The sequence below is a fragment of the Dromiciops gliroides genome, chromosome 3, assembly GCF_019393635.1.
Source record: "Dromiciops gliroides isolate mDroGli1 chromosome 3, mDroGli1.pri, whole genome shotgun sequence".
In the NCBI taxonomy this organism is placed as follows: Eukaryota; Metazoa; Chordata; class Mammalia; order Microbiotheria; family Microbiotheriidae; genus Dromiciops; species Dromiciops gliroides.
The window spans coordinates 446796310-446810654 of NC_057863.1; the positions used below are offsets into that span (position 1 = coordinate 446796310).

Sequence of the window (14345 nt, forward strand, 5' to 3'; positions counted from 1 at the left end):
ACCCTCTGGTTCAGATGCTTAGCTCCCACCCCAAGGAACACAGAACATTTTAGGGCTGCCTAGGCAAAGCCAAGCAGACAGTAGCAGGGTTGATGTAATTGTTAGGACTGAGCCCAAGCCCCCAGAGAGGAAGCAGGGAGCTGTCCAAATTTAAAAGATGACACAGTCAGTCTTGGATCTAAAGAGGCCCAGAAATGAAATAAAACAAGGAGCTGTAACTTCCTTGGATCTACTTTGGCAGACTCATGGAGAATCTAGGTGAGCCTAGCTCAGCTTTGTTCTGGGTTCCAGCCAATCCTATTAGTCATTGTTTCCTTGAGTGCCCACTTGGCTTGCTAATTTTTTTTAAAGGGAGAAAAATAGAGGATAGAGAAGAAGCCCTGTCATTGCATCTTTGGATGCAAGATTATTTTGCCTCTGGTTGAACTGCCTCACAAGAAAGACAATCTGGAGGATTTCCAGGGACTCAGGACTCTGTACAGGATCAAATACCCGGTCCCATGTCTCAGGTTTTAGCTCCTGACTTTGCTTTTCAGCTTGCCATTTTATTTTTAATCCCATAAAGCAACCTTTACTGAATAAACGTTTTTAAAGGTTCACTAAATCACTTCCATTCCTTTTCTTATTGCTCTTTGACCTGACAGAAAATTTCCCTGCCCTTTTAAAAAGGAGGCCTTCCTATACTGGACTTTGGGTAAGAGGAAAGTTAAGCAAGTTTCCACAGGTAATCCTCTGAATGCAGACTGATGTGGAAACTTGCTCATTGTTCTGTCTCAGCAAAGCAGGAAATTATTTTGCAAGCTTGATGGTGTAGTATTGCCATATACAAAATTCCTTTGGAATTTGGCCTTTTCCTCCCTAAATGATCAGAATATGTAGTTTTAAAGAACATTTCTCTCTGAGGGGAAAAACTTATTGATTTGCTTTTGATTGTCTCTTGATTGAGAGGAGGAGGTTGGCCCAATGCAGTAATGTCTGATGGGGAGACAACTTCCTCACAGTTAATCACTGTAGGCCAGAGGCCAATTTTAGGGCCTTAAAGAAGCCATTTGTTAACTCCTCAGAAATGCTCAACCCCCAGGTAATTACAGCTATTATAAATGACCTGGAGGTACTGAATATTAATTAATATGTGTTGAAACTTGAGTTGTACATTGCCAAAGGAATCTGTTCTGTTTACTTTAACATTGTATTGAATAGTTTTTCATTATAAAGATTGGGCTGTTTCCCTCAGGTATAGTCAAAGGGATGTATTGATAACCCATAAAGAAAATGGCCCTTAGTTTGTCAGTGTGGGTCTTGAAGTAGTGAGCTACTTTTTTTTCATCCATCTGTTCTGCACCCATAATTTCACTGCTGAGGAGGAGCTATGACCCTTCATCTCTTCAGTTCTCCCCTACGTTTATCTCTTAGTGTTTTTTCCTCACTTCCTCACTTCTTGTGTCCTCTTTGAATCCTTCAGGATTCAAAGCCTTTCCATCATCAAGGAATGGAGAAAGGACCTGGTACTACTGTTTCCCTGAAAGCTGAAGGTTTGATGTCAGGAAAGACTTCCCAACACTTCTGTCATGGGAAACTCACTACCTTCCTGAGGCAGCCATTCAACAGCTTGGCTTGTTAGGAATTTTTTCCTTATATTGAGCCCAAACCTGCTTCTCTGAAACTTCCATGCATTGCCTCTAGTACTGCCATGTGGGATCAAGCAAAATAAGCCAAAGAGCCAATAGAAAGGCCTTTGCGATTCATATTTTTATTGTTTAAAATTCTTTTGAAGTATTTGTGTGTGTTTGAAGTCACACAGAAGAATATACTACTTATATAAACTTGGAAATTAAGCTAAATGCTTAATTTTGAAAAGTAAAATTAAAAAAAATTATCTGTGGTTTTGTGTTATGTGCTGCCCCCGCCCCCCCCCAGCAATCCCTTTCTTATAATCTGCTTCCATAGACCTCTCCCTTAAAACAAAGAAAAACAGTTAACTGTTGAACAAAACCAACGGACACAATGCCCTTGTCTGACAGTGGCTACAAGATTCCATGTCTATAGTCTACCATTTCTCTGCTAAGAGGAGGGAAGGGTGTATTTCATCCAAGGGCTTTTGGAAGCAAGATTTTTCATTACATTTAATATGACTTTGGGGTGGTTTTAATTTATGTTATTCTGATCATATCTATTCTCCCAATTTTGTTTATTTCACTCTGTATTTATCCACGTGTCTTCATTTGAGAATATTTTAAGTTTGTACAAATAGCTTTTTTCCTCCAGTTAGTAGAACACTGATCTGATAAGGCAACTAAGGCAATTGTTTTTAAAAGTTGTACTTATCAATTTAGGTTCAATGCTGGATATCATAAAGTATATTGTCAATCGAGGAGAGCACAAGAATGGAGTCCTGGAAGAATCAATCATAGCTACAATTCTTAAAGAAGTTTTGGAAGGCTTAGATTATCTGCACAGAAATGGTCAGATTCACAGGTATGAATATCTGAAGATTTTCTTGTTTAGATACTTATTTAAAGATTATCAGAGTAAATCATTTCATGCATGGAAAAGTTTAGTGACATTTCTAGTTTCATTTTCTGTAGATAACATAAGGAACAGTTGATTGACAATTTAAGTACATAAGGAAAAAGCTTGAGAATCATTTTGGGTGAGATGTACTTACCTACAAACTTAGGTCATCTATTTTATGATTCTGAAATGCCAGTTTATTTTAGAGAACATTTCTTTGGAATTAATTTCAAGGTAATGCACATTTGAGATATAGATATACATACATATGTGATGCATTATTTATTTATTTATTTTTGGTGAAGGAAGGGATGTGTTAAATTTTTAAAATTTAGACTTCATTTTGTTGCTACTTCTATTGGCTTTGTTTATTTTCCCAGGGCTTTGATAAGTGACACAACCAAGTTTTCATTGAAAAATTAATTTGCACACTATAAAAATATTGATTGTTGCATAGAAAATCTGCAGTGTACTGCTTGGCTCATATCCTCTGTTTTGTTTTTGCTTTTTAAAACATTTTTTTTATTTATAGGACTGGGATAATGGCTGCAAAGATTGTAATGGGTTGATAAGAGTAAGGGATATCCTTTTGAGAAGGAAAGGGGAAGGACATACTTGCTAGATCTCTCTCCTTTTGAATATGTTCCAGTAGTTCTTGAAAGAGTACTGGAGCCTAGAAGACCCCAGGGATTCTGCTGATTCACATGGTTTTCCATTTGTTGGTAAAGTTTAATCTAGTGGGCCACTATGTCAGTTCCAAGATATGATTAGAGGTTTCCCCCCCTCAGAACAATAAATAAATTTATACTTGTAACATCTGTTTTCTCCAACCAGATTTTTCTTTTTTACCATGTGACTTGTACATTTCCCCAATTGCATGTATAAACAATTTTTAACTATACATTTTCTTTATGAGCAGTCATCAGTACTGCCATGTTAGTAGGACTGTTCATCTAATCAAACTCTTGAGAGTAAGGACTAGAAATGTTAGAATGTCCTACTTGGTATTGATAATGAAAAGACATAAGCTCCATAATCAGTTTCCACAGAGTCGAAACTGATGTATATTGGATTATTTTGAAGAATATTTTGGAATTGTTCTTAGGGGCAAATATGAATGAAGGTAGTTTTAAATAGGTAGCATTTTAATGAGAAACCTGATAGTATAGTGGCTTGAGGGCTTGCCTTGAAGTCAGGAAGGACAAGGGTTCAAGCCCTACTTTCTACAAAAAGTAGCTGTGTGGCTAGGCAAATCTCTTGACCTCCCAGTGTTCTAAGCAGTTCTTTAAGAATGTTTGGAGGGGGCAGCTAGATGGCACAGCGGATAGAGCACCAGCCCTGGATTCAGGAGGACCTGAGTTCAAATGTGACCTCCGACACTTGACGCTTACTAGCTGTGTGACCCTGGGCAAGTCACTTAACCCTCATTGCCCTGCCTCTCCCCCCAAACACACACACACACACACACACACACACACACACACACACACACACACACACACACACACACACACAGAAGAATGTTTGGAGCCACTGTCAATCTGTACACCAAGAGGTCTTTACACCAATGAAATAACAAATATGTTTAAAAACAAAAAAAACATTGGAGTGCTTCATAAGCTGAAAGTGTTATGATTCAGATCTGACTTTGTTACCAATATGCAAGATCAGGGTTTTATTTTTTGTGATTTAAATTAAATCTAGCTAATGACAGAATATGAAATACCTTGGTTACTTCAGTGTTGGTCACATTTTCTAATTTACAAAATAATATTCGTGAAGTGCAATTCAAATTAATACTATTTGCCTTATTAAAAAATCTTCCTGAAGAAATGTATATAACATAATATGTATACTTTGTATAATTAACTTCTGATTTATTTCTGATAGGGATTTGAAGGCTGGTAATATTCTTTTGGGCGAAGATGGTTCAGTGCAAATAGCAGGTAAAGATTATAAATCTAAAATTCATTATTTGTTTATACAAGGGTGTTCTGCTCTTCAGTTTCTGGGGGTTTTGATTTGTTACTGAGAAATGAATAAATGCATATAATCTATTTTCTCCAGACAGTGTTCAACAAGGCCTGATTATACTATTTATAGTTTCTTTTGCAATCCAGTGCCTGTGGCAATACCGTTTTTTACTTTTGTCTTGATAAATTCATGCTGTATCCTTTGACAAACAATATTGTTTTGGCTAATAGCATTTTAGTTTAGACAAATCATTCTGTCCTTCTTGGGGTTTTGTTAGGCTCACTAATATTTTGATTGAATAGTGAACACTGATCAAGTGTGGGAGGTAGAGATTTGCACAACTTTGAAAAAAAATCTCCTTAAAAAATTCCTAGTCTTGATGACGCTGAGAGAGTTCAAAAACTTAGTGACAAAATAAAAGCCCTTTTTTGAAGGGATTTCCAGGGAGCCATCCCCTTCTGTTTTTAATGCCTCTTCTTATTCTGATAACTTTCTCATAACCAATGGTAATATATAGATAAACCTTTATTAGCTCTTAGGTAATGACCATTCAGGAGAGTCTATTGCTTTGGGAATTCATTCGGCTCTCTCATTTTACCCCCAATAATGCTGAAAATATTGACTGAGCTCATTTGGTCTTGTTGGCGGTGAAGATAGAGCTACTCCATTTTACAAATGAAAAATGCCACAAAGACTTCTTTAATTCTCCCCAATTCCCTGTGTACAAGCTAAATCAGATCAGAGTTGTTGGCCTTTAATTCACTTTTCTCTCTGTGTTCTGCCTGATCTTGAGATCTGTGTATAGATACTATATCACTATCAGAAACCCACTAGGCTTGTTGAGAATAGACAACACTTGTCTGGAAGGTTTTCTATTGACCAATGCTTGCTTGCTTGCTTTCTCTAGGGGCCAAATAACTTTTTGGTGAAGTAAATCTTTTAGGGAGGCTCCAGTACACCTATGACTGTGTACAAGAGTCAGGGCACAGGATCACAGCCCTAGAGCTGGAAGGATCATATGAGGAAACTGAGGTCCAGAGAAGTAAATGACTGGCTGCAGGTCACACATAATAAGTGGCACAGCTGGGATTAAAACTCAAGGCCTGTGAGTCTGTATTCCATGTTCTTTCCACTACACCATGTTAACATCTGATGTGACTGTAGGACAAAGGTTTTGACAGACAACTGCATTCCTGAAGGAAAGTATTGACTTTCTCCTTAAAGGAAGGAATTGTCTTGAATAGGCAAGGAAGAGAAATTAGAAACTTTGTGGAGCTGAGTGTCTGCTTCCCAAGAAGCCAGCAACAGTAGAAAATAACACAAGTAAACTTCTTTGCAGCTGTTTCTATCCTGAATGATAGGTTTTATCCTAACGGTTTGTTTAGTGGTTTATTTGCTATTCCTGGGGCTGCTTAGCTAAGCTCCTCATTCACCTAATCCTCCACTTCAGGTACTTATTAGCCCTTACCACAGAAGCTAGGGACAGTTTAAGAATGCTTCCATTGAGTATCTGAAAACTAAGGATAAACTTTTGGACCCACTTTAAAATCTCTTGGCTCTTTCCTTCCTCAGTGCTCTTTCCTTCCCCCTTTTCTTAGCTCAGGGCTGTCTCTACATTAGCTGTATCCTTCGCAGTCACCTGAGTTTGAATGGATTACACATGTCCTCTAGGTGGTTGGCTTCTGAGGGCATCTGTGAGCTAATAAGAAGTCAGTGGATGCTAGTTGGGAAACCAGAAGAGTTAACTTATCATTTATCCTGCTTCAGGTTGATAGTGAAGTATAACAGATGTTCCATTTTTATAAAGAAATTGTCACATCCTGATAGGAGGGTTTGAGTAACTGCATTATGTCTTTGAAGTAAAATGACCTATCAATTGCTGTCCTTTTAATGCCTTCTCTTCACTATCTGGCAGCCATTTAATCCCATTAGTCTTATATTAATGATTTGGTGTTCTTGACTGTGCCTTCTATGAGTTTTTGGACAAATCATCCTTTTCCAGTTTGGATTTCCTGAGCTTGGCTATTCCTGAATTGTTTTCTTCCACCATGTTGAAGTATGCCCTGGTATTTTGTTAGGCTGTGGATGTGTGCCATATACCACAGGGATGGTTGGTGGGAGGGGAGGAAGGGGGGAGATTTTCTATGTTGTGTGGACATATGGCATATATCTTGTAGTAAATATGAGCACATTTTACAAGCAAAAGGGTTATTTTGAGCCTTCTCTAGTGTCCTAAGATAAGAATCACTTGTAAACTTCAGTCTAGAAAGCATTTATTAAGCACTGATTATATGCCAGGAACTGTGCTAGATGATGTGGTTACAAAGACAGAAACGAAACAGCCTCTGCCCTCTCCTCCTGGAGAGATGCAGCCTATACACAACTGACCTCAGTGCCTGGGAAATTGAGAGAGAAAGAGCCCTCTAGCAGCTCAGGTGGGTGGGGAAAATAAGAGGCACCTGAGTACCTGAGTTGAACCCTGAAGGCAGATGAGGTCTCCAGAGGCAGAGATGTGGTGAGGGGAAGCTTCTGGGCAGAGGAGATGGCTTGGCTACTGAGGCTCAGAGATGGAAGATGGACAGATGCTGCTGCTTTTAGTTTGACCAGGAGTCCATTTTGGAAAAGCAGCTTGGAGTAGTGGATCAAGTGCTAGACTGGGAGTCAGAAGACTTAGGTTCCAATTCTGTTTCAGACACTTTGGAGTTAAGTGATGTTAGGAAATCATTTAACTTCTCTGGGACCTGGTTTTCTCAGCCATAAAAATGTAGGGGATTGGATTCCTTTTAGATCTGAATGTACGATTCTGTGAATGGATGGTATTCGGAGATAAAGTGGGGGAGGGGTAGTTAGTTGGGAGCCAGATTGTGAAAGTTTTTCACTTTTACCTTATTGGCAGTGGGGAGCTATGGAACATTTTTGAGCAGGGAGTCATATAATAGGCAGACCCATGTTTTAGGCTGTTTGAAAGCTGTGGGGAGGATGGACTACAGAGGGGAGAGATTCTAATTAGGGAAACCAGTTATGAAGCTATTCCAGTCTAGGTTAGAGGTGAAGAGTTGCACTTGTGTGCTGGGTATTTTGTGAATGGAGAGAAAGGGATGAAATAGATTGATGCTGTGTGGTTAAAATGGCAAGAGTTGGTGGCTGGTTAGCTATGGAAGATGAGGGAAAGAGGGCAGAATCCAGAATAACTAGGTTATGAACTAGGTTAATAACTAGATTATAAAGGTTGTGAAGTTGGGTGACTGGGAGGATGATGGTGCCCTCAAAAAAATAGAGAAATTTCAAGGAAGAATAGGTTTAGGGTGGAATATAATTGATAATAACGAATAATAATAATTCCATATAACAATAATCTTGTATATGTTGCCATTAAGATGCCTATGGAACACCCAAGAGCAGGTAGTCACTAGGCAGTGGATCCATTCATGAATGGACTTTATTAGAGAGATTAGTATTGATTATATAGATTAGAAACTATATGGTTATTCTTGGAGATATTTTCAAGGTAAAATGTTAGGTTTTGCTTTCCTGGAGGTTCTCTTCCTTCCAATTTTCCCCCCATTTTCTTTCTTGCTCTTGACCCTGATCCCCCAGTCTGAGTGAATGAGTGAATGAGTGAGTGAGTGAGTGAGGAAGGGAGGGAGTAGAAAGGAGAGTACATATGAGCCCTGGGTAAATACCAGCAGAAACCCTTTCTAGGCCAAGGACAGAATGAAAGACCTTAGGGGAAGAAAGTTAGTATATTTAATTATATAGAGAACAGTACAGACTTTGTATGTAGAAAAACTGTCTATTACACAGATCCTAGTTGTTGAGATGAAGTATGTTCAGGTGTCTGCAGCTGTAGGAGGTCAGGAGGACAGAGCCTCATAGTTGGGTTAAAAACAAAGGAGCCTGGATAGCTTTCAAACACTGATAGCATTTATAATTGTACAAACAAAAAGAATCTGGGCCATAATTAGATCCTCTGCATCTGTGCATAAATTGATCACCATCTGGGCCAGGGAACATAGTCCACACCTTTTCCCTCTTCCATCTCCTCTACTGCTGTTGAAGCCTAAAGTATTGCACAGTCACTTGTGAGGTTGTGGGGGGAACTGGGGAGGGGGAGGGATTGGAGGTGTTCCAAGGAGAAGCACTCCTCTTGTGAGTCATCATCACATGCAGACCTCTACTGAGGAGCTCCCTGGGTCTAATCAATGCAGAGTTTTTAAACCTGATACACAAGGACTCTTCTTTACCTTCCAGATAAATAACTTGATCAGACAGTGTCTATAAAATTAATATCTAGCTCTCACTACTGTTTTCCAGAAAGAGAAGTAGCCATTTTAGTCATGCTTCTCCCATAGTACACTATGTCTTTCTCATTCAGTGCCAGGGAAAGGCAAAAGTCTTTGGTACATCTTGTTATTTGTGCGCAAAGGTGAATTCTCATTTTAAGCAAACTTAATGTGAGAAAACCCATAATTATAAAACTGACAAATTATTTCCTGTGGGAACTTTTCCCCCTCATATTTCAGGGGATTCAGTTTTTGGATTTCCTTAAATAGTGGGTTTTTCTGGAAAATTTTAAATTTATTTGATTCACCATAATCATTTTCATTTTGGTTCAATCAGCCACTGTTGATTAGAAAAAAGTTGTTCATAAATCCATTAACTGTGTAAGAAGAAGCAGTTCATTACTCCCACTGCTGTAGGCTCTGTTTATGGATTTCCCTTCCTTAGTTTTAGTAATGTTTGGGAAATGAGAAGAGACATGACTTAAGCTAGGTATAGCATTGTTTTGAAAAGGCCTGGAGTAATGTGGGGAGCTAGGGACCCTGGGATGGTTTCATCAGCATCTGTCTGTTTGACTTTAGTCATATTTTTAACGCCCACCTATATTCTCTTGGCACTCACATTCCAGGCACAAAATGGAACAGAGTTTTGTTTGTTTGGTTTTTTTTCCTTTTGTTTGTTGGTTGGTTTAAATAATGAGTTAGGATAGTTATTTTCAGTGAGGGGGGGTTGTTACCTGGGTTTTTGTTTTGTTTTTTTTCCTCTTGGTATATTTTCAGATTCAGCCTGTGAGTTGAGTCTTCCGTGACTAAAGCTTTTTCCAGTAACACCTGCAGCTAGACTTGACTTGCCTGGAAGTAATCAGGCTTTATGCTTCATCCATAAGAACCCAAAGGGAGGTAGATATGCTGACTGAGTGTTATTCGTAAAACCGCACGGGGTTCTGCCTTTCACTGCTTTGGCATGGAGTTAAAGAGGAAAGGACAGTGCTACAAGAAGAAAGGCATTCTTTGGTTCTCAGGAGAAGCAGTGCAGTCAGGCTCTGAAAAGCAGCATCCCTTTGGAGAGCTGGGATTGAGATGCAAAAAGTCTAGTACTGGGGCTATTCTGTGTATGAGGCAACTTCAGACCAGAGTCTGGCTGCTGCACTGGGGAACTTAACTGTCCTGAGGATTCAGAAATAGGTGATTCCTCCTAGTGCCTGTGATTGTTGCAGCACACACACAGAGGGGGGAGGCCTCTTTTTCTTGTTTCTTTTGTCCATGGGCAGGTGGTGGTGATAGCACTGTAGTATGTGGGAAAAATTAGGCAGACAGAGAACTAGGATTCTGGAAGCTTCACTTAAGCCTCAATCCCTTTCTCCTTCACTTGCTTCAGATACATGCCCAGAGTGACTGCCCTTCTGGCCACATCCCCACTGATGAGTAATTCAGGCTCAATTTGCTGTTCAAAGAAGAGGGTTGCTTTCTGCTTGAAGCTTGAACCTCTCAAGAATACCTCTTCTTTATTGTGCTCTTTAATTTTCTTTATAGAACAAGGTGAGTCCTTTTAAGAGGGCTTAGGTAGTTAAAGCCAGGTCATTGAAGATGTAGAACTAACTGATCACCTGCTGTAACATTTTGTAGGCAGAGGCTGTCAAAATGTCAAGTTTGATGGCATCAGTTTTTTAGATTTTTGCTTCAGGCATGCCTCTAGAATGTTATGTTTTATGCTAGTGGTTTCCCACTAGTTTGGACTTGGAGTAAGTTTCATAACCTGGACAATAGATTCTCTAGTGTAGTTGCAACTACATACATAACACAGTGGCATATGGGATTGGGGAATGATTGTTTTTTCCCTTCCCTCCCCCTGCCCCTCCCCTTCCCCTTCCCCCTTCCTTCTTTTTTCTTTTTTTTTTTTTTAGGGGCAGTGAGGGTTAAGTGACTTGCCCGGGGTCACACAGCTAGTAAATATCTTGTGTCTGAGGCCAGATTTGAACTGAGAATGATTCTTAATGGAAAGAAAAGGGCAAAGAAAGACTAGTCCTGAAATACTGTGAGAATTTAAAAACAGCTCTTCATAGTTGAGCCAGGCCTAGCATTAGGCAAAGTAGGCAATTGCCTATGACTTGGCACCATAAAAAGACAATGAAGTGCACTGTGTATTCCTTTTTGTAAATACTTATTTTTAACTTCAGATAATTCATGTTCCTCATGGCATTTGGGTGTTTGCTTTGTGTTAGGTCATATTACATGTGTGGAAATGAAGGAATGGACAGAAATCCTCAGGGGCTACAATTTTCAGGCCTTACCTAGGGTAAACAAATAACCTTCTCTCCAACGTTGCTTGGTGGCAGAGTTCTGTGGGCATGAGTTAGTATGTGGGAGGGGAGAGTTGAGTGTAAAAATAGAAGGGAGTATTATGAACAATTCCTTTACACCCCCAAAAGGGGCATGTGTTAGAAAATTTGCAAACTATGGTTTACAAAATTATGTAATCCTCTTGAATGCCTCCCCCAACCTAGGAGGTGCCATTTTGATTCTCCTACCCACCCCAACACCTACCACTCCACCCCTACCATATCAGTTCTCTAAAGCAACCTCAGAGTTTATGATTCTTGGTTTGACAGCTAGTGTTGAAATCTGAGTAGGAAGGGGGTATGTGGAAAAGACCTAAAAGAGGAAGACGCTTTTTTATTGAGCTCACAGTTAACAGCTATGAGTATCATCTCTCAAATTCTCTTGAAATTTCACCACATCTTTTCTGAGCATCTTAAACCTCTTGCCCCACCTCCCCTTCACTTTATAAATAATTCCATCAGAGGACATTTAATTCCTTAGCTCTAAAGGCCAAGCCAGATTTTGTGCCTTTCATTGTTAAAGGGTAAATAAATATTTCAGAGTCATAGCTAGAATTTTAGTGGAGAGAGAATAGTTTGTTCTTGTTCAATCATTTTTCAGTGGTGTCCAACTCTTTGTGACTCCATTTGGGGTTTTCTTGGGAAAGATACTGGAGCGGTTTGCCTTTTCCTTCTCCAGCTCATCTTACAGATGAGGGAACTGAGACAACAGGCTTAAGTGATTTATTCAGGATCTCATAGCTAGTAAGTGTCTGAGACCAGTATTGAACTCAGGAAGATGAGTCTTCCTGAGTCTAGGCCTGGCATTTTGATCCACTGCACCACCTAGCTTCTATACCAGCATTTAATAAAGGATAGGGGACATGATGTTAAATATTAGTCCTATTATAGATCTAAAACATTACATATTTTAAAGGTCGAAAATGAAGTCATTCAAATGAATGTTTTCCAACTATGACTATGGGCATGTCTTCCTTAGTTAATAAATAAATGGGTAAAAAATTAAGAAAATCCTGAAACAATGGGTAGGAATTCAGAGGCCTTCAGCATAGTCAGAAAAAACAATGCAAATAAAAGTTACAAAAACCTAGGACATAAATTCTTTTAAAGCTGAGTCTGGTTCTTTGATACTTTTCAATTGAAATGCTTTCCTCCATATAATTCTCTAAAAAAGACAAGGAATTTCCTGGGGGAGGGGAGCACTATGTGTGTTATTAAAAGGTAATAAAATAAACGAATGGACTTTTTATTTTAGGATTTTGAAAAAATGTTCCCATTTAATTAAAAAAAAAGACGTATGGCTTGTAGCAGGAATGTAATCAATTTCAGAAACTCAGTTTTCCATTACATATTTAAACCATTGTGGGAAACTGTATGGGTGCTTAGAAGCTGTCATTAAGATTATTCCTATCCATAAGCAGCTGCCAGCAGCTGTCTAAAGAACTTTAAAAAGTCTTATAGGATGAGTCCCATGGAAGTGAATTATTTGCCCTCCCACCCTGCTGGAATTTTACCTCTGTGAAAGCCTAGCAGAGTGAAAGGGGGTTAATAGAAAATGGAAGGAGGGGATGATTGATGGAAAGAGGGGTCTGTAGGGAAGGAAGACAGATGCTTTCCCTGTCCCTGAGGTGTGCTAGACTGTTTTGATGAGACTTGTTATGTAAAATAAGTTTTTAGTTTGTAGGAAAAGCAATACAAGTTGTTGAGCTATAGTTTTATTGGTAAGCATATTTATATATTCAGCTTATTTTCTATATCCCAGCATCTGAAATTATTCTAATCTTGAGCTTAAGGACAGCACCTGCTCCTTGGAAAAGGGGAAAACACTGTTTGGAGAAGATCTATATGTATCCTGGGTAATAGGTTGTCTCGAGGAAAGAATCTCCCATATACCATAACTCTCTTTTATGTAGCTTGGCTCAGGCTTAAATCTTCCAGCTAGCCACTTCAATGCTGGGGACTCCTCTCACTTAGAAACACTTGAGTTCCTTAAAGATGCTTTTTGATTCATTCCATTTTAGACATTACCTGTTCTGAATCCTTGTTATGATTGCCTACCAGCCCCATGATCATTCTCTTTCCCTCAAGGAATTTACTTGTGTCTAGCTTATAGTCTTTCCTTCTAACCCAAACCTCACTATCATACCTGAGTGTAAACAAGCCATGATGCATTGATTGAGCACCTAATCTGTATGTACCAGGCACTCACTGAGGATACAGAGACAGCAGTGGAATGACTAGTCCCTGCCTAGAAGGAGCTGACACTGTTGCCTCAAACACCCTAGTCTTCCAGTTCTTCAACTATCTTTACTTCAGCTACCACTCAGAATGGTTATAACTCTTGTTCTAACTATTTCTCAGGAAGACCTGGGTTCAAATTTGACCTCAGATATGTATTAGCTTAAGAAAAGTACCACCTTTGCCTCAGTTTCCTTAACTGTTAAATGATGATAATAATAGTACCTACCTCCTAGGATCAAATGAGGTAATACTTGTGAAGTGCTTAGTATAGTATCTGGCACATGTTTAATAAATGCTTGTCTTCCTTCTGTCCCTTCCTTCCACTCTTCCTCCCTCCATGCTGTCACTGTGTTGTAGAACTAGCAGTTCCCCTCTCTTATCACAACCCTCTTACTCCATCTCTCCCCAAGATTTACTTCCCCTGAACTTATTCTTCATCATCAGGACCTCCTGTTTGTCCTCTGTGTCTAGTGTCCCTGCTCCTGCTTTGCCTTCCTCACTCTGCAGTCTTGAGCCTGGTCTGCCTCTGAATACTCTACCTTCTTATTCTGTCACCAGCCATACTTTGTCAGACCCAAATCCTGTCTTAGCAGCTCCAACTAACGTGTTGTTACATGCTGCTGGGGGAAAAGCAAGCAACCATGTTGACTGATTTCTTTATAAATTCCTTATCTGTTTTTAACCAGACTCTCACCACCACACAGCATCCTTTTGTTCTTTTTCCATGACTGATTCTGTATCACCTTCCCTGCAGCAGCTGTTCCAGACCTCTTCTTTTCCAATCTCTTCATACCACTCCTCTCCCCATATTCTCAGTTAGGCACCTCATCTTTACTGAGAAAATAGAGGCCTTTCACCTTGAGATCTCCCTTCTTTCCTAATCCACATTTCAACCCCAACCTGTGACACCCCCCATTCTCTTGTTCTTTGCTCTAGTTATATTACAGCTCTTTTCTTTACCACAGCCAGTCCTTCTACTTGTACTCTTTGTCTGGTCCCT

The 14345-nt window shown here is 39.4% G+C and overlaps 1 protein-coding gene across 2 annotated transcripts in view; it reads left to right on the top strand.

Annotated features, from left to right (window-relative positions):
* The window catches only part of STK39 (serine/threonine kinase 39), a 323317-nt gene that overhangs the window by 114911 nt on the left and 194061 nt on the right, over positions 1 to 14345 (top strand). For both annotated transcript variants that reach the window (XM_043998694.1, XM_043998695.1), the window contains exons 4-5: positions 2334 to 2475; positions 4402 to 4457. In XM_043998694.1, the coding sequence (XP_043854629.1) occupies positions 2334 to 2475; positions 4402 to 4457 (198 nt within the window). The remainder of the gene's footprint in view (positions 1 to 2333; positions 2476 to 4401; positions 4458 to 14345) is intronic.